The 24,936-nt window shown below is 40.0% G+C and overlaps 2 protein-coding genes across 11 annotated transcripts in view; one reads left to right on the top strand and one right to left on the bottom strand.

The window, feature by feature from the left end:
* Positions 1 to 4,438: 4,438 nt before the first annotated feature.
* Positions 4,439 to 10,984, top strand: LOC108719844. Of its 8 annotated transcripts, none has more exons than XM_041567377.1 (5): positions 4,439 to 4,612; positions 5,616 to 5,786; positions 6,775 to 7,161; positions 8,712 to 9,012; positions 10,736 to 10,984. In XM_041567377.1, exons 1-5 carry the CDS (start codon positions 4,462 to 4,464, stop codon positions 10,812 to 10,814), a joined length of 1,089 nt encoding a protein of 362 aa, XP_041423311.1. In that variant the 5' UTR covers positions 4,439 to 4,461; the 3' UTR covers positions 10,815 to 10,984. The 8 variants fall into 8 exon arrangements, with proteins under 8 accessions (XP_041423311.1, XP_018124548.1, XP_041423314.1 ...); XM_018269059.2 differs by lacking the exon at positions 10,736 to 10,984 and adding an exon at positions 9,222 to 9,322; XM_041567380.1 differs by having other exon boundaries at positions 4,522 to 4,612; positions 5,666 to 5,786.
* Positions 10,985 to 19,249: 8,265 nt separating this feature from the next.
* The window catches only part of zeb1.S (zinc finger E-box binding homeobox 1 S homeolog), an 80,085-nt gene continuing 74,398 nt past the window's right edge, over positions 19,250 to 24,936 (bottom strand). For 2 of the 3 annotated variants that reach the window (XM_041567223.1, XM_041567224.1), the window contains exons 8-9: positions 23,276 to 23,456; positions 19,250 to 22,104 (exon numbers count right to left, since the gene is read on the bottom strand). In XM_041567223.1, the coding sequence (XP_041423157.1) occupies positions 21,584 to 22,104; positions 23,276 to 23,456 (702 nt within the window). In that variant the 3' untranslated portion in view covers positions 19,250 to 21,583. The remainder of the gene's footprint in view (positions 22,105 to 23,275; positions 23,457 to 24,936) is intronic. The other variant, NM_001095710.2, reaches the window with a different exon arrangement.

A 24,936-nucleotide genomic window follows, 5' to 3' on the forward strand; every position in this document is an offset into this window, starting at 1 on the left:
AGCTTTTGAGAGGCCTTTGGGCCACCAGACACTTTTAGCTAAATATGGCAGTGGATCTGATCTTCTGAGATCAGTGAACAGACTTAGGGGTCCGTTTACTAAAGTGCGGTAAATTTGACTTTAAGTTTTCGCTTGTTATCGCTGCAAATATTTTTCCGCCAGAATATTGCAGCGACTATTGAATATTGCGCTCAGAAGTCATTGCGATCACTTGCGGTAACTACGTCAACCAACCAGCCTACGTTAGCGGTAATTTTATCGAGTTGCAAATTTTCTGGCGACAAATTACGTTTGCGAATATTTATGCTATAAAATAGTCTTGTTTTATGGCAGTTATTATGGCATGATTTATGGCCAGATAGGTATCTTCAAAACTGCTAAACTTTATAGATATTATCAACAACACAAAACAGATTTCACCCAATCAAACATGTAGGCATCATATAAATCCACATTTCAATACGTCCAGTCACAAGACTTACCCCCTGCCGATAGAATCATATAAATAAAATTCATAAACAAGTTTTACCAGTAAATCCGTGTGCATCATATAAATGTAGTTGAATCTAGGCTGACGAAGCCTTTGGTCCCTCCTAGCCGTAATAAATCGTCTTTCAGCTGAAAAAGCGGCTGTAGCAACAGACAAAAGAATAATCCAAAACATCTTTGATTTTCCTGTTACTTCTCTTTTCTCCTGTCAGGAATGGCAACAGGTTAGCAAACTGGCGAAAAGATATTCGGTGACAAATTTGTCTATATTTTGTGCGCATATTTTTACAGCGCTTTAGTAAACGGACCCCTAGTTTCCCATTTCCCTGCAATTTGCATGTGGATAAGAGCCTAGTCAACAGACTCCCAAGGCAGCCCCCCTGGACTGGGAGTCAAAATAGGCCCTGGCATTCCAAGTACAATGAGACCCAAACAGGTCCCAGCAGCCCACTAAATAGTGACTGTCTATGGCAGCTGATAGCAGCCCCTCTGGCATTTGTCAGAACTCACAGATTGCCAGTCCGGGCCTGCCCAACTTCATCTGTTCCCACCATCACACCCCTCTGGTCAGCAGCTCTCTTCCCAGCACCCAACTACTGCATGAAGAGAGAATGAAGAGAACATATTCTGAGAGAGGGATAGTGAAGATGAACTTGATTATTTCAGAAACAGTACAGAATTTTTAATTGATTGTATTAAGAAAGTGTTTTATTTCAGAATGATGAAGCTTATATTACATTTTCATTTTCACGATAGTTCCACTTTAAGTAATGATTAATACATATGTTTAGATTGGTCATTAGGGGGAGTTAGAGGATAACAGTTGTGAGGAAAGTCCCCAGTGGGTGAAGAATAGGAAGTTATAAAAAGGAAGGTTTCAGGAAGGGATTTCTAGAGATGCATCATGGGAAGCAAGATGAGCAGAGGGAACTGCAGCAGTAGAGTCATATCCTGGAGTTGGTACTGAGCCCAGGTAGTGTGAGGCCTAGTGGTGTAATAGTCCACTCTAGGGAGTGTAAGTTAGTAATTAGCATGGGCAGTAGATTTACCACCTTTTTTAAAATGTATTACGGGCTGCTGTGGGGCGGGGTCACAAAGGGGCGGGTTGTTATGTCAAAAGGGGCGGGTTGTGACGTCAAAAGGAGCGGGGCCGCACCACCGTCGCTAGAAGAAGTAAAAGATAAGGTAAGTTCCAGGGGATTGGGGGCAATTGGGGGCAGGCCGAGGGCTCCTTTTAATGGTATTACAAATTTACCGGCAGCTACATTGTAAATTTGTAATCCTACTCTCCTCTATATGAGAATGATGCTGAATAGTGATTATAATACGGGTATGGGACCTGTTATCCAGAATGCTCAGGACCTGGGGTTTTCCGGATAATGGATCTGTAATTTGGATGCTTATACCTCAAGTCTACTAGAAAATCATGTAAACATTAAACAAACCCAATAGGCTGGTATTGCCTCCAATAAGAATTAATTATATCTTAGTTTGGATCAAGTACAAGCTACTGTTTTATTATTACAGAGAAAAAATAAATCATGGGAGTCTATGGGAGATGGCCTTTCCCTAATTTGGAGATGTATGAATAATGGGTTTCTGGATAACGGATCCTATACCTATACATATTTTATAATTACAGTATATTAAATAGGATAAATCCATTTGCTGAACCTTTCCGAGCTGTCAGTAGAGCCCGGTGAATAAACCTACATTACTTTCCATGTTAGTGATTCGTGAAAGCCCAGGAGGTTGGATCTTAGTGCAACTGTCAGCTAATAGTTTTTCATCTTGAATCAGGCAGGCAGATTTCGAGAATACTCTATATCCAAGGCCTTAGGCACATGAAAGTGATAGCAAACAGGGCATCAGCTAACACATTGATCCTTATGTACAGTGTGGAGCTGGAGTGGCTGGAGCTGCTGAGTCAAAGTCCTTAGATGATGGAAGATGAAAGGGAATTCTCTCCCCGAATGTCATACAACAGGGAATGAAAATCAAGATGGCAGAACCAGTGACGATGAGTAGCTAAATAAACCTGCAGCCTGGGATAAATATCACCGATCTACTAATGCAGTCATAATGGTTAAATACAGTCAGCTTTATTTTTCCTTCCATTTACCAGATTTGGCTTTTTTCCTGCTCTAATACAAATAAAACACACGCGTCGTCTGTAACTAAGGCCGATGTTTCATTGGTTTGAATTAAGAGAAGAAAATGAGTGCATATATGTTTGTACTGTATATATGATATTCAGACAATTTAAAACTGCAAAATGGATTAAATGGATACAAAACTGAGCGATCATTCCCGTTATATACTGGTGCCCATATATGCGCCTATCAGTTATCAATGTGCCCATTCAGCCTGCTCTGAATACACAGAATGTAGGGACCCCCGGGAACTATCAGCCTGCCAGTAATTCCAGGTTTCTCCAAGTGGGTTGTCCATGGACACAAGTAAATCAGATGCTATTGCTGCCTTGGACACCTTGACATGCCTAGGGCTGCACTACTGAGCCTTGAAGTTTAGCATTTCAGCTTATGCATTGTTGCTATGGTACATGTTCATATGTTCATTGTTTCTATGGTACTTGTTGGACATTATGTCATCACATATTCATTGTTGCTATGGTACCTGTTCTTATATTCATTGTTGCTATGGTACCAGTTCATATGTTCATTGTTTCTATTGTACCTGTTGGACATTATGTCATCATATATTCATTGTTACTATGGTACTTGTTCTTATATTCATTGTTGCTATGGTACCTGTTTATAGATTCACTGTTGCTATGGTACCTGTTCATATACTGTATTATTGTTGCTATGGTACCTGTTTATAGATTCATTGTTGCTATGGTACCTGTTCATATATTCACTGTTGCTATGGTACCTGTTCAGATATTCATTGTTGCTATGGTACCTAGCAGCTATAAAACTGCAGTACTGGAGTTTTATGAATTCAAACCTTTTAGATTCCATATCTCATTGAGGACAGACTGTATGGTCGACAGCTTTCAGAATCTGATAGAAAGTTCCCTTTTTGCTTGTTGGGCTTCATTTCATGTCTTTTAATTACCTAAAGCGACATTCCCTTTACCCTTATCGTATGCTATAGACAACGGCATCCCCAGACCAGCTGCAGTTGGTCTTTACTTTAAATTACTTAAAGGGGAAAAGCAAGAAATGAATTGATGTAACACACTGAAATTGCTTGTCCATGTCCATGTTTTGTTTTAACCCACTGGTGCTTAGTGACAGTTCCCTTAGATCTGGCCCGGGATCATTACAGTAGTGAATATGTGCACATACAGGTGTCTGTCACGTTTAAATTTGTATCCTGATGAAGGGAGGTTGCAGGGGCGCTCGGCCAATGAGGCAGCCTGAGGCAGTGCCAGATACATTTCCAGGGGCGGCAAAAAGGCGCTCCTGTACTTTTAAGAGCCAAATTTCCGGTTTTAAAACTAGAAATTCGGCTTTGCTAGTGCGGGAGAGCGCAGTTGCACTCTCCGCACTAGTGTTCCTGCCTCGGATGCCTCCCCTGCATTTGGGTAAGCCGGCGAGGGGGGCAGCATTTTGAGGAGCCGCCTCAGGCAGCTTCTTCATCGGAATCACCGCTGGGAGGTTGAACCCCCCCGAAACGTTGATCTTACTGGTGGTATAATAAAAAGAGGGGCCACGTCCCCGACTGCAGATAATAGTGTGCGTGCGGATCCGTGAATTCCCTACTGTTGCTAAGGGACCCTGCCAGGTCGACGGAGTACCAGCGCCGCCAGTGCAGTGAAAGAGGAGTTGCGGGAGAGCGGTAGATATAACACATTATCGGCATCATTACAGGACACTATTCACTACAGCCACCTGTCCGGATTTGACCCAGACAGACCAGTTTTCGAGAGGGCTGTCTTGGTCAAAACTGCCTGCCTGGTTTTCCTTGGAAAACCATCACAATTCCCTAACATTGACAAGGCGAATGGCCAATCACCAACAGCCACATCATAGCCCAGCCCACCAACCGGCTCGTGCAACAACACTGTCCTACCCACAACACCATTGTCCCTCCCCTGTGATGTCATTGGCCAGCCCCCTGCCCGGAGATCACATGGATGAAAGGTGGAAACCTGGTAACCCTACTACTCTCCTCAGACTCAACTGGACTGACACGAATATGTAGATCTTGCAGAAGTTTATTCCAAAACTGTTACAAAAGCTCCTATACATTAATCAATCCAGTAGGTCAGAGAATATTTTATCACCAGAGTTTGTTAGACAGTAACAGATCAACTAAAATGGCTGCTGACTGTACACTGGGAAACTGTTTGGGGTTAAGGGTCACAGCAGCTTCCTGGACTACAGGGAGAGGTAAAGGACAAATTTAGCAAGATGCAGCTCACAACAAAAACAAGTACATAAGGTGACGTTGTGTGTAACATAACAATTTGCAATTAACCTTTCTCTCTTAGTGGTTTCTGAAACATTAGCAATTTTAAACTGCTAATAGCAGGCTTTTAGCTCATTAGCTCTGCTTAGGGTTGCCACCCAGCCGGTATTTTACCGGCCTAGCCAGTAAAATACCTGCCAAGGCTGGGGCCGGTATTACAAATTTACCGGCAATGTAGCTGCTGTTAAATTTGCAATACGATTAAAAGGAGCCCTCGGCCTGAACCCAATCCCATGGAACTTACCTTTTCTTTTGCTTCTTCTAGCGTCCGTGGCACAGCCCCACCCCTTTTGACATCACGGCCGCCCATTTTGACGTCACGTCCCGCCCCTGTGTGTCCAAGCCCCCGACCAGCCCGTAAAGCATTTTTAAAAAGGTGGCAACCCTAGCTCTGCTTGAAGGTCAAAGTGTCTATAAGTTTGCCACCTTTCCAACCTGTGGAGATGGGACAGGGCTATAACCATTACCGTAACTAGAGGGGGCGGGCCCTGGTGTGTGACGCGCAGCTGGGACCCCGCCCCTTCTGTACGACCCGCATTTCAGTGGTGCGCAGGCTGCCGGTGGGCCCTGAGGGTGTGCAGGCCCTGGCTCAGAGAAGCCCCTGAATAAGGTTACATCAATCGATGATTTTATATATACGGACACAATGGCTTTTAAAGGCACTTATTCACATTTTGTTGTTATAGTGTTGATAACCTGGATTCCCAGACCTGTTCTTTTTTGTACCTTTGTGCAGCAGAAGAATAGTGAGAGCAGCACAAGGCCCTCATTTTCAACAACGATGGGTCTCAGGTGCCATTTTTCATTCCTCAGGCTGATCATCGGACTCTTGGTTTATTGCTGTGATTCTACACCAGGTGAATTCTCCTTCCTGTCCCTCTGTGCACTGACAACCATATATAGGGGTTGAGTCCGTTATCCATAAACCCATTATCCAGAAAGCTCTGATTTATGAAAAGGCAGCCTCCCATAGTCTCAATTTTATCAAATGAATACACATTTTTAGAAATTATTCTCAGTAATAATAAACCAGTAGCTTGTACTTGATCCCAACTAAGATATAATTAATCCTTATTGGAAGCAAAACCAGCCTATTGAGTTTATTTAATGTTTACATGATTTTCTAGTAGACTTAAGGTACGAAGATCCAAATTATGGAAAGATCGGCTATCTGGACAACCCCAGGTCCCAAACATTCTGGATACCAGGTCCCATACTTGTACATGCAGCTTCGGGCGACTTCGGAAAACGAAGCGCAGCGTTTGCTTTAGCACAGGCGACTTTTCATTATAGCAGACGGGAAGACACGCAAAGGCAGTTCAGGGGGATTGTCGCCCAGAAGAAGAGGCTATTAGTCGCCAGGCGACTAAATCTCCCAGAATCTGCTCGTGTGGACTGATCCTAACAGAATCAGCATCACAACATTACTGGCAGTGCATTCCACAACCTCACTGTCCTCACTGTGAATATGTTGCTTCAAATGAAAGTTCTTTTCTTCTAGTCTAAAGGGGTGGCCTCTGGTACGGTGATCCACTTTATGGGTAAAAAGGTCCCCTGCTATTTGTCTATAATGTCCTCTAATGTACTTGTAAAGTGGAATCATGTCCCCTCGCAAGCGCCTTTTTTCCAGAGAAAACAACCCCAACCTTGACAGTCTCCCCTCATAATTTAACTCTTCCCTCCCTCTAACCAGTTTAGTACAGTACAATACACATACAATATTCCTCTATATGGTGCAAATCAGTAGGAATGGACACAACTACTTGTAGCTTCTAACATGTGATTCACATTCCTTCCTTGTTTGTCATTTTAAAGATTCTATTGTTTTTTATTTCTGCCTTTCAGCTTTGAACATAACCAAGTTCACCCTCTTCAGACACGAGATGACACTGCAGACAAACGTGTCTGCCCTTATTCCTTGTATGTTTCAATCCGACCAGCCAATCGATCCCGTTCTACTGGAGCTGCAATGGGGCAAAATTCCTGTAGACGGAGGAAGATACACCCCTCTAATCTTCATGTATGGCGACGGGATCAAAATTCTGCTTGAGACAAAGCACAAATATGATCTTTTTGATTCCCTTCTACCCACTGGGAACTGCACTTTGATCATCACTCCCAACAGCATGGCGGACAGTGGAATATATGAAGTCTATTTGAAAGTAAATGGGGAGATATATGAACCAACTTTTAATATCAGTATTACAGTTTTGGACCTCATTGAACCTTCAGGTGAGCTTTAGAGGAATCTAAGGGGAAGACGTTGAAATATGTTGTTTTAAAGGGGTTGTTCACCTTTGAGTTAACTTTTAGGGGCACATTTACTAAGTTCGAGTGAAATATTCAAAGTAAAAGAACTTTGAATTTCGAAGTATTTTTTTGGGTACTTCGACCATCGAATAGGCTACTACGACCTTCGACTTCGATTTGGACTAAAAATCGTTCGACTATTCGACCATTCCATAATCGAAGTACTGTCTCTATAAACAAAACTTTGACTACGTACTTCGGCAGTTTAAGCCTACCGAGATACAATGTTTGCCTATAGGGACCTTCCCCATCACTTTTCTAAGGTTTTTTTGATAGAAGATAAATCGATCGATTTAAATCCTTCGATTTCATCGTTCGATTGAACGATTTTTACTTTGATCGATCGAGCGTAGTATTTGCGCTAAATCCTTCGAATTCGATATTCGCATTTGAAGGATTTTACTTCAAGGGTCAAATTCGAGGGTTTATTAACCCTCGATATTCAACCCTTGGTAAATGTGCCCCTAAGTATGATGTAGAGAGTGATATTCTGAGACAATTTGCAATTGGTTTTCAATTTTTTATTATTGAAGGTTTTTGAGTTATTTAGCTTTTTATTCAGCAGCTCTTCAATTTGCAATTGGTAACTAGGGTCCAAACTACCCTAGCAACCATGCATTGATTTGAATAAGAGACTGGAATATGAATAGGAGAGGACTGAATAGAAGGTTCAGTAACAAAAAGTAACACTGACAATACATTTTTTATCCTTACAGAGCATTTGTTTTTTTAGAAGGGAGTCAGCGACGCCCATTTGAAAGCTGCAAAGAGTCAGGATAAAAAGGCAAATAACTATAAAAAATTAATAATGAAAACCAATTGAAAAGTTGCTTAGAATTGGTCGTTCTATAACATAATAAAAGTTACCTTAAAGGGCATGTAAAGGCAAAAAAAAAATAAAATCCCATTTTTACTTTCTTTAATGAAAAAGAAACCTATCTCCAATATACTTTAATTAAAAAATGTGAAACCTGACTGTATGCAGTGAAATTCTCCCTTCATTTACTGCTGTGGATAGGAATTGTCAGACGGTCCCTAACTGCTGAGCAGGGAAACAATCATACTTATGAACAGCAGGGGGAGCCCCCGCCTTACTTCCCTGCCATGCAGAACTCAATCAGCTTTGCTTGTTTCCATGTTTTGATAATTTATGACGATCCCTAAGCAGCCCACACCACACTGAGCATGTGCGTAGTCTTGGTCTTGCAAAGATGTTTAACAAAGTTACAAGATGGTGACCCCCTGTAGCCAACTTTAAAAGCATAAATTATTTGTTTGATTAGGCTTGTGGTGCAGTAAGTTCATGTTTATGTTTATTATACAAATATTATACAGCATTTCTAGCCTTATTCTATTTTAGACTTTACTTTCCCTTTAAAGGTGAACCACCCCTTTAAATATGTTTGTAACTTTTACATCAATTTGCAAATAAATAGACTCTATTAGTGACTTTTTGTACCATTTTCCTACAGGTGTGTCACAGGCATTAGACCCCTGGAAAGGTGGGAAAGATGCAGAAAAAGAAGAAACAAAAGCAATGACCACATCAACCCCTATAATGACAACGATAATGATGACTGCAGAGCCAATGCCAATTACCATCGAAGATTATTTAGATTCAGTTATTTTCAGGAACCTTAGAGGCAACAGCAGTGATTTATTTGACTCACTTATCGTCTCAAAACTAAAAGGACATGAAAGGACGTCAGTTATTGTGGCAATGGCTGTCCTATCATTTCTTCTCTTAACCTCACTGATATCACTGGTTGGATGGTAAGTCTTCGGGTTTTTTTTTTCTCTCTTTATCTGATTTTTACCAAAAATTAAAATCGAAATTCAACCAACATGAGAATGAGAAATCCTCAGCAGACTGAATATTTTTCCCCACTTGGTCTCCTAATCATTGTTCATTGTGTTAAAGCACAAATTGTAGTAGAATAACAGTGTCTATCAACTGATTTACCCTCTTTTTATATTGACAGCTGCCTCTATTGCTTCAGGGAAAAGAAATCCAAGGCAGATCATCCCATAAATCCCGTCTAAAATGTTTGTAAACCAGAATAAAACGTTTTCCATATTGGTATTTGTCTAAAACAGGGTAATGGCTAATGAGACAATCGGTATTTTATATCTTTTTTTGTATGTTCATTTTTTAAATTAACCCCATAGAAGCTTTTCATCCTTAGTACAATATGTGAGCAATAAAATGGTCCAAATGACTAATTTGTCCTAATTTAGTTCAGAGTCTTCCTGTGAAGCTGCTAGGATGTTTTAAGGAACAGTGAGGCCAACATTTTTTAAATAAATGAAAATACAATGTACTGTTGCCCTGCACTGGTAAAACTCATGTCTTTGTTTCAGAAACTCTACTATAGTTTATATAAACAAGCTGCTGTGTAGCCATGGGGGCAGCCATTCAAAGCTGAAAAAGAAGAAAAGGCACAGGATACACAGCAGATAACAGATAAGCTCTGTAGTATACAATGGGATTCTTCAGAACTTATCTGTTATCTACTTTGTATCCTGTGCTTGAATGGCTGCTCCATGGCTACACAGCAGCTTGTTTATATAAACTATAGTAGTACTTATCTGGTATCTACTGTGTATCCTGTGCTTGAATGGCTGACCCATGGCTACACAGCATCTTGTTTATATAAACTATAGTAGTACTTATCTGTTATCTACTGTGTATCCTGTGTTTGAATGTCTGCCCCCATGGCTACACAGCAGCTTGTTTATATGAACTATAGTAGTACTTATCTGTTATCTACTGTGTATCCTGTGCTTGAATGGCTGCCCCCATGGCTACACAGCAGCTTGTTTATATCAACTATAGTAGTACTTATCTGTTATCTACTGTGTATCCTGTGCTTGAATGGCTGCCCCCATGGCTACACAGCAGCTTGTTTATATCAACTATAGTAGTACTTATCTATCTACTGTGTATCCTGTGCTTGAATGGTTGCCCCCATGGTTACACAAAAGCTTGTTTATATCAACTATAGTAGTACTTATCTGTTATCTACTGTGTATCCCGTGCTTGAATGGCTGCCCCCATGGCTACACAGCATCTTATTTATATAAACTATAGTAGTACTTATCTGTTATCTACTGAATATCCTGCGCTTGAATGGCTACCCCCCATGGCTACACAGCAGCTTGTTTATATAAACTATAGTAGTACTTATCTGTTATCTACTGTGTATCCTGTGCTTGAATGGCTGCCCCCTATATGAACTATAGTAGTGTTTCTGAAGAAAACACACCTGTTTTACCAGTGCAGAGCAACACTACATTAATCTGTCATTCTGTTAATACACTTTCATTTTCTGGTGATGTTGTCCTATAGTTGACATATAAATTGCTGAACTTGCAAAACATCCACCACAGTATAGAGATTGTAGGATGCGATGGTTCTTATACTAAAGCCATTTTTTATTGACCATTTTATTGACCATGGCACCAAAGTAAATAATAAAAGTTTGCCCTTTTACAGCTCATTGAGATTTCAAGAGATGAATCTCAATCTTCTGAGGGGGAGGATGATGATGATGATGAAGAAGAAGGGGAAGTGATGTTCTGTCAATCAGATGATGAGAACTGATAAAGGCAGAGAGTAACTTCCCCCATGAACCAATGACTTGAGAAAGTAAAGCAGGAAAGGAAAGAGAACTTGAGAGCAGTTATAGGGGCAGCAGGCTCTTTCTACTGTAAAATATTTTAATAAAACCATTTTTTTCATTGATTTAATGTAATTTAGTACAATATAGTGTTATTTAGGGTCAGTGATCAGCACAATGGCTTGGGGGCAAGACCAAAAGCTTTTTATGGAAATAGTGGAGTACAGAACCAGCGCCCTTCCCCCCCTGCAAACTCTTGGGGGGCAGTGACTTGCAGTGTCAGGTGCACACACTCCACCCAATCCTGTCGAACCCTGCACATGTGCTTAAGGTGGCCATAGATGAATAATATAGTACAAAACTAATTTTCGTATGATATTCGGTGCATTACTGGTGGGAGACGAGCTGACCATATCAGCAGTAGTGATGGGCGAATTTATTCGCCACAAGCGAATTTGCATGGAATTTACAGCGATTTGCCTTTTTTTTGGCGAATGTGGGCCGGCACCATTTTGCAAATTTTTCGCCGTTTCGTGAATTTCGTGGGAAATTCACAAATTTTTCAGCGAAGCAAAGTGCCCCAAATTCGCCATAACTAATCAGCAGAAGACTTGGATATCAGTCGGCTTGTTGATCAGACTGGCCTGAAAATTTTGATTGGGTGCCTTTGGAGACACCCGAACATGGACCATTGTTAGTGCTGAATCGTCATATACAGGTCGAATTCTATTGTTTCTACCTGTATATCTGACTATTCACCTCTACAAGTTTGTATTGAAAGGAACGATCTTTCTTGGAAACATCTTTTCCAGGAAAGATCATAATTGTAACGTCTATGGCCTCCTTTACTCATTATATTGCTGTAGGTGGGCAAGGTTGAAGCAGCTGAAGGATGGAGTATCATACAGCCCCCAGTCCCCTGGGTTATGGGGTCTTCTGTATGGCAATTATGCCACTGTATGGAGGAATAATAATGATTCCCACCCCAGATTCATTTGAGAGAGACTACTGCCGCCAGCTATCTTGCCAGCCTATTCCCAACAGTGTCAATGAAAAGAGATAAGAGCTAGTTTCTTAACGGAGAACAAAAACCTAAAAATAAAGATGGCTAGAAATGTCATATTTTATGTACTGAACTTATTGCATGAGGCTAAAGTTTCAGCTTGTCAATAGCAGCAATGATCCAGGACTTCAAACTTGTCACAGGGGGTCACCATCTTGGAAAGTGTCTGTGACACGCACATGCTCAGTGGGCTCTGAGCAGCTGTTGAGAAGCTAAGCTTAGGGGTCGTCACTAATTATCGAGCCAAATTACATTATGGGGCACATTTACTAACCTCGAGTGAATTCGAATTTCAAAGTACTTTTTTGGGTACTTCGACCATCGAATGGGTTAAATTCGATCGAATTCGATCATATCGAATGATTGGAACGATTCGAAATAAAAATCGTTCGACTATTCGATAGTCGAAGTACTGTCTCTTTAAAAAATACTTTGACTTCATACTTTGCCACTTTAAACCTTCCCCATCACTTTTCTAAACTTTTTTAGATCCTTCGATCCTTCAATCGATCGCTTAAAATCGTTCCAATCGTTAGATTCTAAGGATTGTTACTTCAATCGATTGATCGAAGGATTTGCGCTAATTCCTTCAAATTCGATATTCGAAGGATTTAAATTCGAGGGTCGAATTCGTGGGTTTGTTAACCCTCGATATTCGACCCTTGATAAATGTGCCCCTATGTGTCATCCCTGAAAGACCATTGAAAGGCAGCAGACTGTGCTATATCCTTCTTTAAACAATGGTGTACCAGTCCCTTAAATCTACTGTACTAAAAATAATCCAAATTTTTTAAAAGTGATTTCCTTTTTCTCTGTTATAATAAAACAGTAGCTTGTACTTGTACTGCCCATTGCCCAGTTAGCAATAATAATATAATAATAAGTCTATTTAATATCCAAGTGTCCCATATTCCAGTGTATAGCTCCATCTGGTTATCCAACTGGCATTGTAGTTCTTTTCTGTGTTTTTCCTTTACTTTTACAAATCAAACGTGTTTGTGTATTTCATATGTGGCCCCAGACAATTTTTCTTTTTCCAATGTGGCCCTGCGAGCCAAAAGTTTGGACACCCCTGAACTAAGATATAATTAATCCTTATTGGAAGCAAAACCAGCCTGTTGGGTTTATTTAATGTTTACATGATTTTCTAGTATGAAAATCCAAATTACAGAAAGATCCATTATCCGGAAAACCCCAGGTCCCAAGCATTCTGGATAACAGGTCCCATACCTGTAGCTTGTTCCAAATAAGAGCAGGGTGAGCTCATTCATTCTGTGAAAAAACAGGTGTCAGTTAAAACCCTTATTTAAGGAAGGAAGGAGCAAATGTTGTGCTCAGGCCCGGATTTGTGGAAAGGCCACCTAGGCCTGGGCCTAGGGCGGCAGGATTTTAGGGGGCGGCATGCTGCCCAACCACACTCACATTGGTTCAAAAACACTGGGGATGCGCTGGAAATAAAATGAATTTGTAAATTTCCTGTGGACGATCCACATTGATCCGGTCCATATTATGAAAATTTGCATGAATAAAGGGGGGGGGCATGGGCGATGAACTGCAGTGGGCCTAGGGGCGCCCGCTATGTAAATCCGGCCCTGGTTGTGCTGCTGGTTATAGTACATTTCTCTCGTTGGCTCATTCCAGACATTATTCAGAAGAACAGCGTTGATTAAAAAGTTGATTGAAGAGGGGAAAACATATATAGAAGTGCAGAAAACGATAGGCTGCTCAGCTAAAATGATCTCAAATGCTTTAAAATGGCAACCAAAAACCTGAAAAACATGAAAGAAAATGGAAAACGAACATTCGAATAGATAGAAGAACAAAGACTAAGCCAATGATCAGCTCCAGGTGGATCAAAGAAGGGCCAAGCTATCGACAAGAAGCCCCTGCAAAGTCCCATTGTTGGAAAAAAGACGTTCTGAAGAGCTTACAATTTGCCAAAGAACTTTTATCTCCAGTCATTCCTAAAAGTCTCCTCTGTTTCTTGCAGTCTCTGCTTTCCTACGTCAACCACTTCCACTGGCCTAAACCTTCTCATTCCCATGTTTTTCTTCACCTTTTTGTGCTGCATATTCAAAAGCAGACCTGGCCTCTCTGGAGCACTAACACCCCTGTATCGTTCTGAACTGTAGGGAGAAAACTGTTGAGGCAACACTTACAGCACCTCATGGAATTATTCTAATACTGGAAAACAACACGTACAGCAGTGCCGCTGAGTTTAACGTTAATTTGAGAATTATTGCCCAAGTGAGATTTTTCTTGTTGATTTTGTAAATGACGGAGTCTTTGAAAGAACACAGATGCCTTCATTAAGACTAAGTGGCTGAATGGGACAATTCACATTCAGCAAATGGCAATTAAGGAAAATAATGGCTGCTATAATTTATGTAAAGTGAATAACAAACAGCATTCAAATTTAAAGATACAATCAGTCCAATTTTCCGTACAGTAGACAGCAAAGCTTCTAAAGGAGCTGCTCGAGGAAACTTAAAGGAACAATGACACCAAAAAATGAAAGTCTTTTAAAGTAATGAAAATATAATGTACTGTTGCCCTGCACTGGTAAAACTGATGTGTTTGCTTCAGATACATAAATACAGTTTATATAAACAAACTGCTGTGTAGCCATGGGGGCAGCCATTCAAGCACAGGATACACAGTAGATAACAGATAAGTGCTACTATAGTTTATATAAACAAGCTGCTGTGTAGCCATGGGGGCAGCCATTCAAGCACAGGATACACAGTAGATAACAGATAAAAACTACTATAGTTTATATAAACAAGCTGCTGTGTAGCCATGGGGGCAGCCATTCAAGCACAGGATACACAGTAGATAACAGATAAGTACTACTATAGTTTATATAAACAAGCTGCTGTGTAGCCATGGGGGCAGCCATTCAAGCACAGGATACACAGTAGATAACAGATAAGAACTACTATAGTTTATATAAACAAGCTGCTGTGTAGCCATGGGGGCATCCATTCAAGCACAGGATACACAGTAGATACCAGATAAGTACTACTATAGTTTATATAAACAAGCTGCTGTGTAGCCATGGGGGCAGCCATTCAAGCACAGGATACACAGTAGATACCAGATAAGTACTACTATAGTTTATATAAACAAGCTGCTGTGTAGCCATGGGGGCAGCCATTCAAGCACAGGATACACAGTAGATAACAGATAAGTACTACTATAGTTTATATAAACAAGCTGCTGTGTAGCCATGGGGGCAGCCATTCAAGCACAGGATACACAGTAGATAACAGATAAGAACTACTATAGTTTATATAAACAAGCTGCTGTGTAGCCATGGGGGCATCCATTCAAGCACAGGATACACAGTAGATACCAGATAAGTACTACTATAGTTTATATAAACAAGCTGCTGTGTAGCCATGGGGGCAGCCATTCAAGCACAGGATACACAGTAGATAACAGATAAGAACTACTATAGTTTATATAAACAAGCTGCTGTGTAGCCATGGGGCAGCCATTCAAGCACATGATACACAGTAGATAACAGATAAGTACTACTATAGTTTATATAAACAAGCTGCTGTGTAGCCATGGGGCAGCCATTCAAGCACAGGATACACAGTAGATAACAGATAAGAACTTCTATAGTTTATATAAACAAGCTGCTGTGTAGCCATGGGGCAGCCATTCAAGCACAGGATACACAGTAGATAACAGATAAGAACTACTATAGTTTATATAAACAAGCTGCTGTGTAGCCATGGGGCAGCCATTAAAGCACAGGATACACAGTAGATAACAGATAAGTACTACTATAGTTTATATAAACAAGCTGCTGTGTAGCCATGGGGGCAGCCATTCAAGCACAGGATATACAGTAGATAAAAGATAAGTACTACTATAGTTTATATAAACAAGCTTATGTGTAGCCATGGGGGCAGCTATTCAATTGAAAAAAGAAGAAAAGGCGCATGATACACAGCAGATAAGATCTGTAGTTTACAATGGGACTCTTTAGAACGTGTCTGTTATCTACTATGTGTCCTGTGCTTGAATGGCTGCCCCTATGGCTACACAGCAGCTTGTTTATATAAACTATAGTAGTACTTATCTGGTATCTACTGTGTATCCTGTGCTTGAATGGATGCCCCCATGGCTACACAGCAGCTTGTTTATATAAACTATAGTAGTTCTTATCTGTTATCTACTGTGTATCCTGTGCTTGAATGGCTGCCCCCATGGCTACACAGCAGCTTGTTTATATAAACTATAGTAGTACTTATCTGTTATCTACTGAGTATCCTGTGCTTGAATGGCTGCCCCCATGGCTACACAGCAGCTTGTTTATATAAACTATAGTAGTGTTTCTGAAGCAAACACTTTACCAGTGCGGGGCACCAGTACATCATATTTTAATTACTTTAAAACACTTATATTTAATATATACTCATATTTTGGTGTAACGGTTCCTTTAACTAAAAATATTTGTCCGAAGGTTTACAGTGAACATTTTACTTGTTTTGCCTCCTATTATCAGACCATGTGGAACATGCCAGAGCCCTTGGGTATAAATTAGACTCTCATAGTATCCGGATGGTGTAAGTCTCTGCCGGTGTGGTTCAACTTATCTCTACTGGAGTGTAGGACACCAGTGGTACATTTTTTAGGTCAATCATTACCAATGGCCACACTGTTAAAACACCTGTATCTACATCATACTAATGGTAAAAAATGAAGGTAAACCCCTATAACCTGTTGCGGGTTTATATCTAAAAACTGAGATGTTTACTCTCCCTTCTAAATGCAAATATTCCAACTAATTTCCAAGGATCATGTAACCAGATTGCCAGTGATTTCAACAGAACTTTTTCTTTAGAGCACACTAGAACTAATGACAAACGTGATTTAGCCAAAATCTACATCCACAACTTGTTGTGTGCGCTGGCCTCAGAATTTGTGTGCGCGAGTACAAGTGCACAGCTTAGAAGGAACATTGCTTGACAGTCTACCCTCATAATTTAAATCTTCCATCCCCTTAAAGGAGAAGGAAAGGCAATTTCTACATGGGGGTGCCAAATGTTTAGGCACCCTCAAGTGATTATACACTATATACTTTCCTGACACCTCGGCCAGAACAGAAAACTGCACCGGGCCGGGGTTAATCCAGAGAGCACCACGGATCGATCATTTTCTTTCTTATCACGGATGTGCATGGGCAATAGAGTGAAAAGCCGAACTTTAACAAAAAAGTCTGCTATTTCTTTCTACTGTGCATGTGTCTACCCTGGGAAATCTGAAAAAAGAAGAAGCTGGATGGCGATCTCAGTGGTGCTCGCTGGAATAAACCGGCCCGGGGTGTCAGGTAAGTAAATACAATAGCTTGGGGGTGCCTAACTTTTGGTAAAGAGTGCCTTTCCTTCTCATTTAAAGGACAAGGAAAGGCAAAAAAAATACAATCCCATTTTTACTTTCTTTAATGAAAAAGAAACCTATCTCCAAAATACTTTAATTAAAAAATGTGTACTGTTTTTATAAGAAACCTGACTGTATGCAGTGAAATTCTTCCTTCATTTACTGCTGTGGATAGGAATTGCCAGACGGTCCCTGACTGCTGAGCAGGGAAACAATCATACTTATGAACAGCAGGGGGAGCCCCCGCCTTACTTCCCAGCCATCCAGAACTCAAGCAGCTTTGTTTATGATGACCCCTAAGCAGCCCAGACCACACTGAGCATGTGCACTTAGTCTTAGTGTTGCAAAGATGTATAACAAAGTTACAAGATGGTGACCCCCTGTAGCCAAATTTGAAAGCATAAATCATTTGTTTGATTAGGCTTGCGGTGCAGTAAGTTCATGTTTATGTTTAGTATACAAAATACATCATTTCTAGCCTTATTCTATTTTAGACTTTCCTTGTCCTCTAACCAATTTAGTTGCACGTCTCTGCACTCTCTCCAGCTCATTTATATCCCTCTTAAGGACTGGAGTCCAAAACTGCCCCCATACTCCAGATGAGGCCTCACCAGGGACCTATAAAGAGGCAAAATTATGTTTCATCTCTTGAGTTAATGCCCTTTTTTATACAAGACAGAACTTTATTTACTTTAGTGGCCACAGAATGACACTGCCTGGAATAAGACAACTTGTTATCCACAAAAATCCACATGTACTTTTTAATTAAGGAAACTCCCATTTAGTATATAACTTGCATTTAAATTATTTCTGCCAAAGTGAATAACCTTGTATTTATCAACATTGAACCTTGTTTTTCAGTCTATTCAAATCACGCAAAGTAGCAACATCCTGCATAAAACTTGTCTTCAGAAGTGATGGTTAAAATGATTAACACAAACTTTTAAATTAAGTAGTTGTCAACTTGTAATTTAACAGCCAATGAGGGTCAGCAATGACTGACCACTGACATAAGGTTCTAAGCCACAAAGAAATCCATTTGATGTGAATCTACTCAGAGTGGTAATCTGAGCATTTTTCCAATTTACAGTATTTTTTACCATTATATTATATATTAGAGGTTTTAGACAGTTTTATACTGCTAGGCAGACTCTCAAGCTCCACGGCTCTTTTTGAAGGCCCAATAACCCTGTCTATGCACTTCCTGGATTCGGTTAGTCCTAATATTGCTGATTCTCATTAAGATAAAACCTTGGTGTTAGCAGTTTAAAAATGCAAATATCTCAGTAACCCCTAAAAACAGAAAATGAATGTAAATTGCTAAAAAGTGCTCAGAGAAGCACCTTGAGTAAGTTTAGATCATTACAGTGTTTGGTTTAGATAGTTTTTAAAGGAGAAGGAAAGCTACGGAGGCATTTTATTGCCAATAGATTAGCTGCAATAGTCAAACTAGAAAGCTATATTTATTCTGTAGAATGTTTTACCATACCTGAGTAAAAAGCTGTAGAAGCTCTCTGTTTAGGATAACAGATGCCATGTTAGCTTGGTGTGACATCACTTCCTGCCTTAGTCTCTCCCTGCTCACTTATAGCTCTGGGCTCAGATTACAGCAAGGAGGGGAAGAGAGGAGCGAACTGAGCATGCTCAAGCCCTAGCCCTGGAGGGCTAGGGCTTGAGCATAAAAACAGGAAGTCTGATATCCATGTGTACACAATAGAAGGAAAGAAATGTGGTCTTTCTTTTGACAGAGGACTCAGAGCAGTATTACTTTGAGGGTTTACTGGTGTATTTATATAGACCTTTCTGATATCGCTTACTTAGTTTTAACCATTCCTTCTCCTTTAAGAAACGCTGTTATCCAAAGTTCACCCAAACCAACCTGAGGTCAGTACAAAAGATCAGAGACACCACACACAAAGTCACACATGTAATGACTGGTTGATGCATTTTATTGTGAGATAGGGAGCTTGGTAAAAAACTAGAAAATGACGATGATATAACAATGAACATAAAAACATTATGTTTTGTTTACTTTTCCATGCCCCGCCCCCCAAATAGAATAAAAAAACAAAACAAAAACATGAATACTGGAACAAATTGGCACAAAAATGTTAAACATTGTTCCCAAATTCCCAATACTGTATTGTAAAATGCAGATTTCTAATTTGGCTTTGCTAGAGACCATTCCCATTGGGGTGCATGTGGCGTCCTGAAACCAACTGCAGAGCAACGACGCCGCCCCATAGTAAATTCCAAAATGTTGGGAGTTTTTTTTTTCTGTTTTTACTATTAAAAAACCAGATAAGCGAGCAAGATGTCTGCAGCAACGGTGAATCTAATACATACGTTCCTGTCTCAAGTTACCTCTTCTACAGTCCAAGGCAAGTAAAAATGTCAACGTAACGCTGTGAAATCAAATCTCAATGCGAGAGAGAGCGCCGTTTGGATCTCTACGATTTTTTTTTAACTTTTTTTTTAAATCTTATCAACTTTCCAAAATTTCATACTAAAATATATTATTGTATTAATACAAACTACAGTTTTATACACTAGAGACTGTGTAATAAATAAAGAAATATAAAAATAAGACACATAAATATAAAAGTTTTCTAAAACTAAAAGGGTACGTCAGTAAGAAGGAAGGGGGTAGGTATTAATACTGCCGGGTTTTGAAGACATACAGTACAAAAAAAAAAACAAACGTTGCACGGTCTAAACTAAATAAAAATGTCAAATAATACTGATAGGTAATCTTAGCTAACACCGTTAATAAACGAGGTCCATAATAATTAGCATTTTATGGAGAAAACATTGGCAAGACTGAATATATTCCAAGAAAGAATACCTCCCAACATTCCTATTGGTACAGGCTATTGTCATTAATCCATATCTGTCCAATAATAACATCCCTGCTCTGCTCCAAACCCCTCCCACCTGATAGTTAGCTCCACCCATACCCTGGACAGTGGCAGACAATAGGGAGGTATGGGGGAAAAATTGTGCAAGAAAGAAGAATGCATGTGCTGAAGAGCTTCAGTTTCCCATCAAAACACAAAAAGCAACATTAACACAGAAGAACAGATTTTATATACAAAATAAAAGTTTGGAAATATAGTTACTTTTTTTTTAAAAAATATTATCAGGCCACAAATGCTAGTTATTATAGACCCCCCATGAACCCTTAGAGTGCCAGAAGGGATTGTCATGCATTGCACACCCGGTGGGCACCCTCAAGAGTAAAACGCAGGCAAACGTAAGCCTTTTCGAATACTGAAAATGGCACTAACAGCACAGAGGTCTTGCATAAGGCCAAAAGGAGATACATAGCTTCATATCCTTCATATTCTACACGTTCAAGCAGTTATGAACTGCTCTTTTCTTTTTTTGTTGTCCCAGTATAAATGGGTAAGTCCAGGTTTGGGGCCTTCAAGATAGTCTAGAACTTCCAGCAAAGCTTGGAGTTCAAGACCAACCTCTGTAGGCAACTGAAAGCCCATCAAACTGGGTTATTCCCTGCAATCAAAAAACTCTAATACATCAATTTAACCACATCAATAAAAACACACCCTTTACCCCCTCCCCAAAATCTTCCCCCACCCCCAACACTTTTGTCTTAAGGCTAAAAAAAAAAATTCTGCTGTAAATGATAATTTGCAAACACTATCCTCTGCCCGTGCACCTCTCGGTGGGAGTACAAAGGCAGTGGTTCCATTTAAAATACGAATATGCATTATTTGTAAAAGGAATTCTGTAGTGCAGTTATACTCACATTTTTTTTTTTTTTTTTATAAAATAAAATACTGAAGCGGACTTTAGTAAAATGTTTGAACAGTAAAAAAAAAAAAAAAACAGATAAAATTTTCTCCCAAATGTACAAACTAACCAACACAATAAATGAAACGTAATACTGATAAAATAAAGGTTTCCAGATATGTGTATGAGCAGAATGACTAGGTTCCTTAAAACCTGAATTTTTTTCCTTTTTTTTTTTTCTTAACTTACAAGTCATTATTTATATATATATATCTTTGACGTTGCATGTAACAAACTTGTTTCCTACATTTTAAAATTGCTGTGAAAAATGTCTAAGTTTGAGATTCAGGCACACCTGGATTTTGTTTTTTTTGTTTTTTTTAACACAGTAGTGAAACAGAAATCACAGTATTTAAGCTACTGTGTTTCAGAGAAAAAGCAGGTATATTATAGAATAAACTTCATTATAACTTCAAAAAGAATTTTCCTCTTCGGGAAAATAGAATGAGTTCTGCTACGGCTGAGTGAGGTCTTCATCCGATACATTCTCTTCTGTGACCTCTTCCTCCAAACATTTGTCTTCAGCTGCACATTCTTCATCTTTCAAAGTACCTGCCAATGGTTCTGCTTCTCCCTCTTCCACGTCCCCATCTCCAACACGTTCCTTTTCTTCCTGTCCATCATCTGCATCTTTTTCATCCTCCTCTTCCTTCTCACTGTCTTCCTCCCGGGTAATACTCTCTTGCTCATCAGAGTCTATCTGAGATGGAGATACCTGGGAATCCACATGCTCGTTGCTAAGGTTCTCCTGAGCAGACTCTTCCTGCTCCATGCCGTCTCGTTCCTCAGCTTCCTTCTTGCAGTAAGAGTAGCGATGGTTCATGTGCTGAGAGTAGGAGCCGGAGTGTGAAAACCGCTTCCCACATTTGTCACATTGATAGGGCTTTTCTCCAGAATGTAGGCGCATATGCTCAATTAAATGGTGTTTGTGTTTAAATGCCTTTGCACAGATTCCACATTCGTGTGGCCTCTTACCTGCAACAGAAGAAAACACAGCTTGAGGGAACTCTAAATAGTCATGAGAATGCGATTAGATACAATATAGATCAGTAGTTGTTAGACTTTCTTAGTTCAAGCCTCCCTAAAGCTGACCATAACCGGGCCGATAAAACCTGCCGACAGACCCTCCGATGGGACTTTCAGCCAGATATCGATTGGGCGGGGTTTAAAATCCCGTTCGAATCTGTTCTTTGATGCGGTCCTGCAAACCAACCGCCCGTATTGCCTGCATTATGATCCTATCGTTGAGCCCTAGGGCCCATGATTGGATCAGCCCAATATCTTCCACCTTAATGTGGGCATATTGAGGAGAGATCCGCGCGTTTGGTGAAATCGCCAAAAGATAGTATCTCTGCGTGTGTGGCCACCTTTATCTTAGAAACTTTGGTAAGGGCCTCCTGTAGCTTACAGCAAGGTTATATCGGCAATTTAACCATAGTTCCAACAATATACAACAATAAAGTAGATATTCATATATATATTCATCCCAAATAACACTGTATCCAGCCATCATGCTCAGCAGAGTTTGGTTTTATATGAATATACTGTATGTAAAGGCCAACAACTGTTCTAGAACTGCAGGGAAAATATTATATTATATATTATTACACTATAAAATCATTTCTTTTAGTGATATTGATGCATTCCTACAGTTGGAACGCATAGGGTGTTCAGGTAGTAGATGGGAGACATCCAATAAAGGTTGATGGATTTAGGCAGGATTTATGGGGGAAAAAAAGACACCACCGGGGTTTATTCTAAAGCTGAAGACTGAAGAAGATGGACAGTATTAGTTCATAGAATTTAATTAGCATTTATGCTCTCCTAAAGCCTTCCAGAAGGAGTCATCTGGTCTGGGAAGAGCCATAATTGGACCATCCTATTTATAGATCATTAAAACAAATCAGAATCACATAAATCAAATTTCCATGCGACTTTGCTGTTCTGGACAACCCAATAACTACTTACTAAATTGGTAACTACTTACTAAATTGAAATGGGAGGCAGATGAGCAGAGATGATGATGATGTACTGCCATGTACTAAACACGAGTCAGCAAATAAATGTCGGGAGGTTAGATGGCTTCAGTTAGCTTCAGATATATCGCGCATATACTAGGACAAATAATAACCATATAGATACGTACCTGTGTGTTCATACTTATGTCTTAGCAGCGAGCTGCTTTTCTGGAAGATTTTGTCGCAGAGGTCACAGGCATAGAGTCCATTCTCTGTTTTTTTCAGCTTCTTTTTGGGTGGGGTGGAATCAGAGTCATTTTGATCTTCTACATTGGACACTCCTTCTGAACTTGTATCCTGCCGTTCATCCTGGAACAAGACAAAGGCCTTTTTGTAAAGACAGACAAACTGACTGTAAACAAGACATAAAAAGGGGTTAACTGTCTCCCTACAGTATCTGGCAAAGCATCAAAACACTTCTCCTCTTCCTCTGACAATTTGATTTTACCATTTACCACCTTTTACTTTCCCAGAGTAACCCAATTAACACTCACCATTTTTGATTACACAGAAACCTATATATATGCCAAGGTGTTTGACTAATGAATCAATGTTTCAGCCTGCTACACTCTATCTGGTCTGTATCCTCAGTATCCATATGGAGCAGTATTCTCCAGAGAGTGTTGCTAGTGATACTTGCCTATAGAGCTAAAGGTGAATATTCACTCTACAATATAAAATTTCATTCCTGAACCAGCAAGTGTATTTATTTTAGTTGTAATATTAGTGTGTAGGTGCATCTCAGGTCATTTTGCCTGGTCATGTGTTTTCAGAAAGAGCCAGCACTTCAGGATGGAACTGCTTTCTGGCAGGCTGTTGTTTCTCCTACTCAATGTAACTGAATGTGTCTCAGTGGGACCGGGATTTTACTATTGTGTGTTGTTCTTAGATCTACCAGGCAGCTGTTATCTTGTGTTAGGGAGCTGTTATCTGGTTACCTTCCCATTGTTCTGTTGTTAGGCTGCTGGGGGGGGAAAGGGAGGGGTTGATATCACTCCAACTGCAGTACAGCAGTAACGAGTGACTGAAGTTTATCAGAGCACAAGTCACATGACTGGAGGCAACTAGGAAACTGACAATATGTCTAGTCCCATGTCATTTTTAAAATTAAATATAAAAAATCTGTTTGCTCTTTTGAGAAACGGATTTCAGTGCAGAATTCTGCTGGAACGGCACTATTAACGGATGCGTTTTGAAGAAAAAACATTTTTCCCATGACAGTATCCCTTTAAATGGAAAACACCAAGGAACAGTGGCTGGTGGGCAGGGGTGCTTTGTCTGCCTCTGTTTTCCACTGGATGGCACCGAAGGACAATACACCCACTGTGCCATTAAAGTACCTTTCCACAATTAGCCTAGTCTGTGGTCTCCCTCCAGCACCGCTAGTAAATGCTGTTTTCTTTTGGAATGAAATAAGGACTAAGAGAGTAATATAATCAGCGCTCTTGTTTGGTTTAAAGGGGAAGTTATATTTCTAAACACATTTATGCCCTCAGAAGTCATGATCAAAACTTTATTTAGAGAAGAGTTCTGATAAAAAGATTTATACTCTAAATTCATGCTGATGAAAAAGTAATTTATTGTATCATATTATAATACATAGCATTTCCCCCAACGCGTTTCATGCTTACACAGTCATAGGCAATCTTAAAGACCAAAACACCTCTCTCCATCTATTTCCAAATAAACCCTCCCAAATGATTAAGACCAATCATATCGGAGCTAGGTCATTGTTACACCAATACCTCGTCATGGTGTTTCAGACCAGCCCATTTGACTATAAAACCGT

Source organism: Xenopus laevis, chromosome 6S, assembly GCF_017654675.1.
Source record: "Xenopus laevis strain J_2021 chromosome 6S, Xenopus_laevis_v10.1, whole genome shotgun sequence".
Lineage (NCBI taxonomy): Eukaryota > Metazoa > Chordata > Amphibia > Anura > Pipidae > Xenopus > Xenopus laevis.

Bases quoted from the DNA above. Each gene is read 5' to 3' on its own strand.
- LOC108719844 (XM_041567377.1), top strand. From the start codon at position 4,462: ATGGCCAATCACCAACAGCCACATCATAGCCCAGCCCACCAACCGGCT. The intron at 4,613-5,615 runs GTAACCCTACTA...TTGTTGTTATAG, and splicing joins GGATGAAAGGTGGAAACCTG to TGTTGATAACCTGGATTCCC. The intron at 9,013-10,735 runs GTAAGTCTTCGG...GCCCTTTTACAG, and splicing joins CTGATATCACTGGTTGGATG to CTCATTGAGATTTCAAGAGA.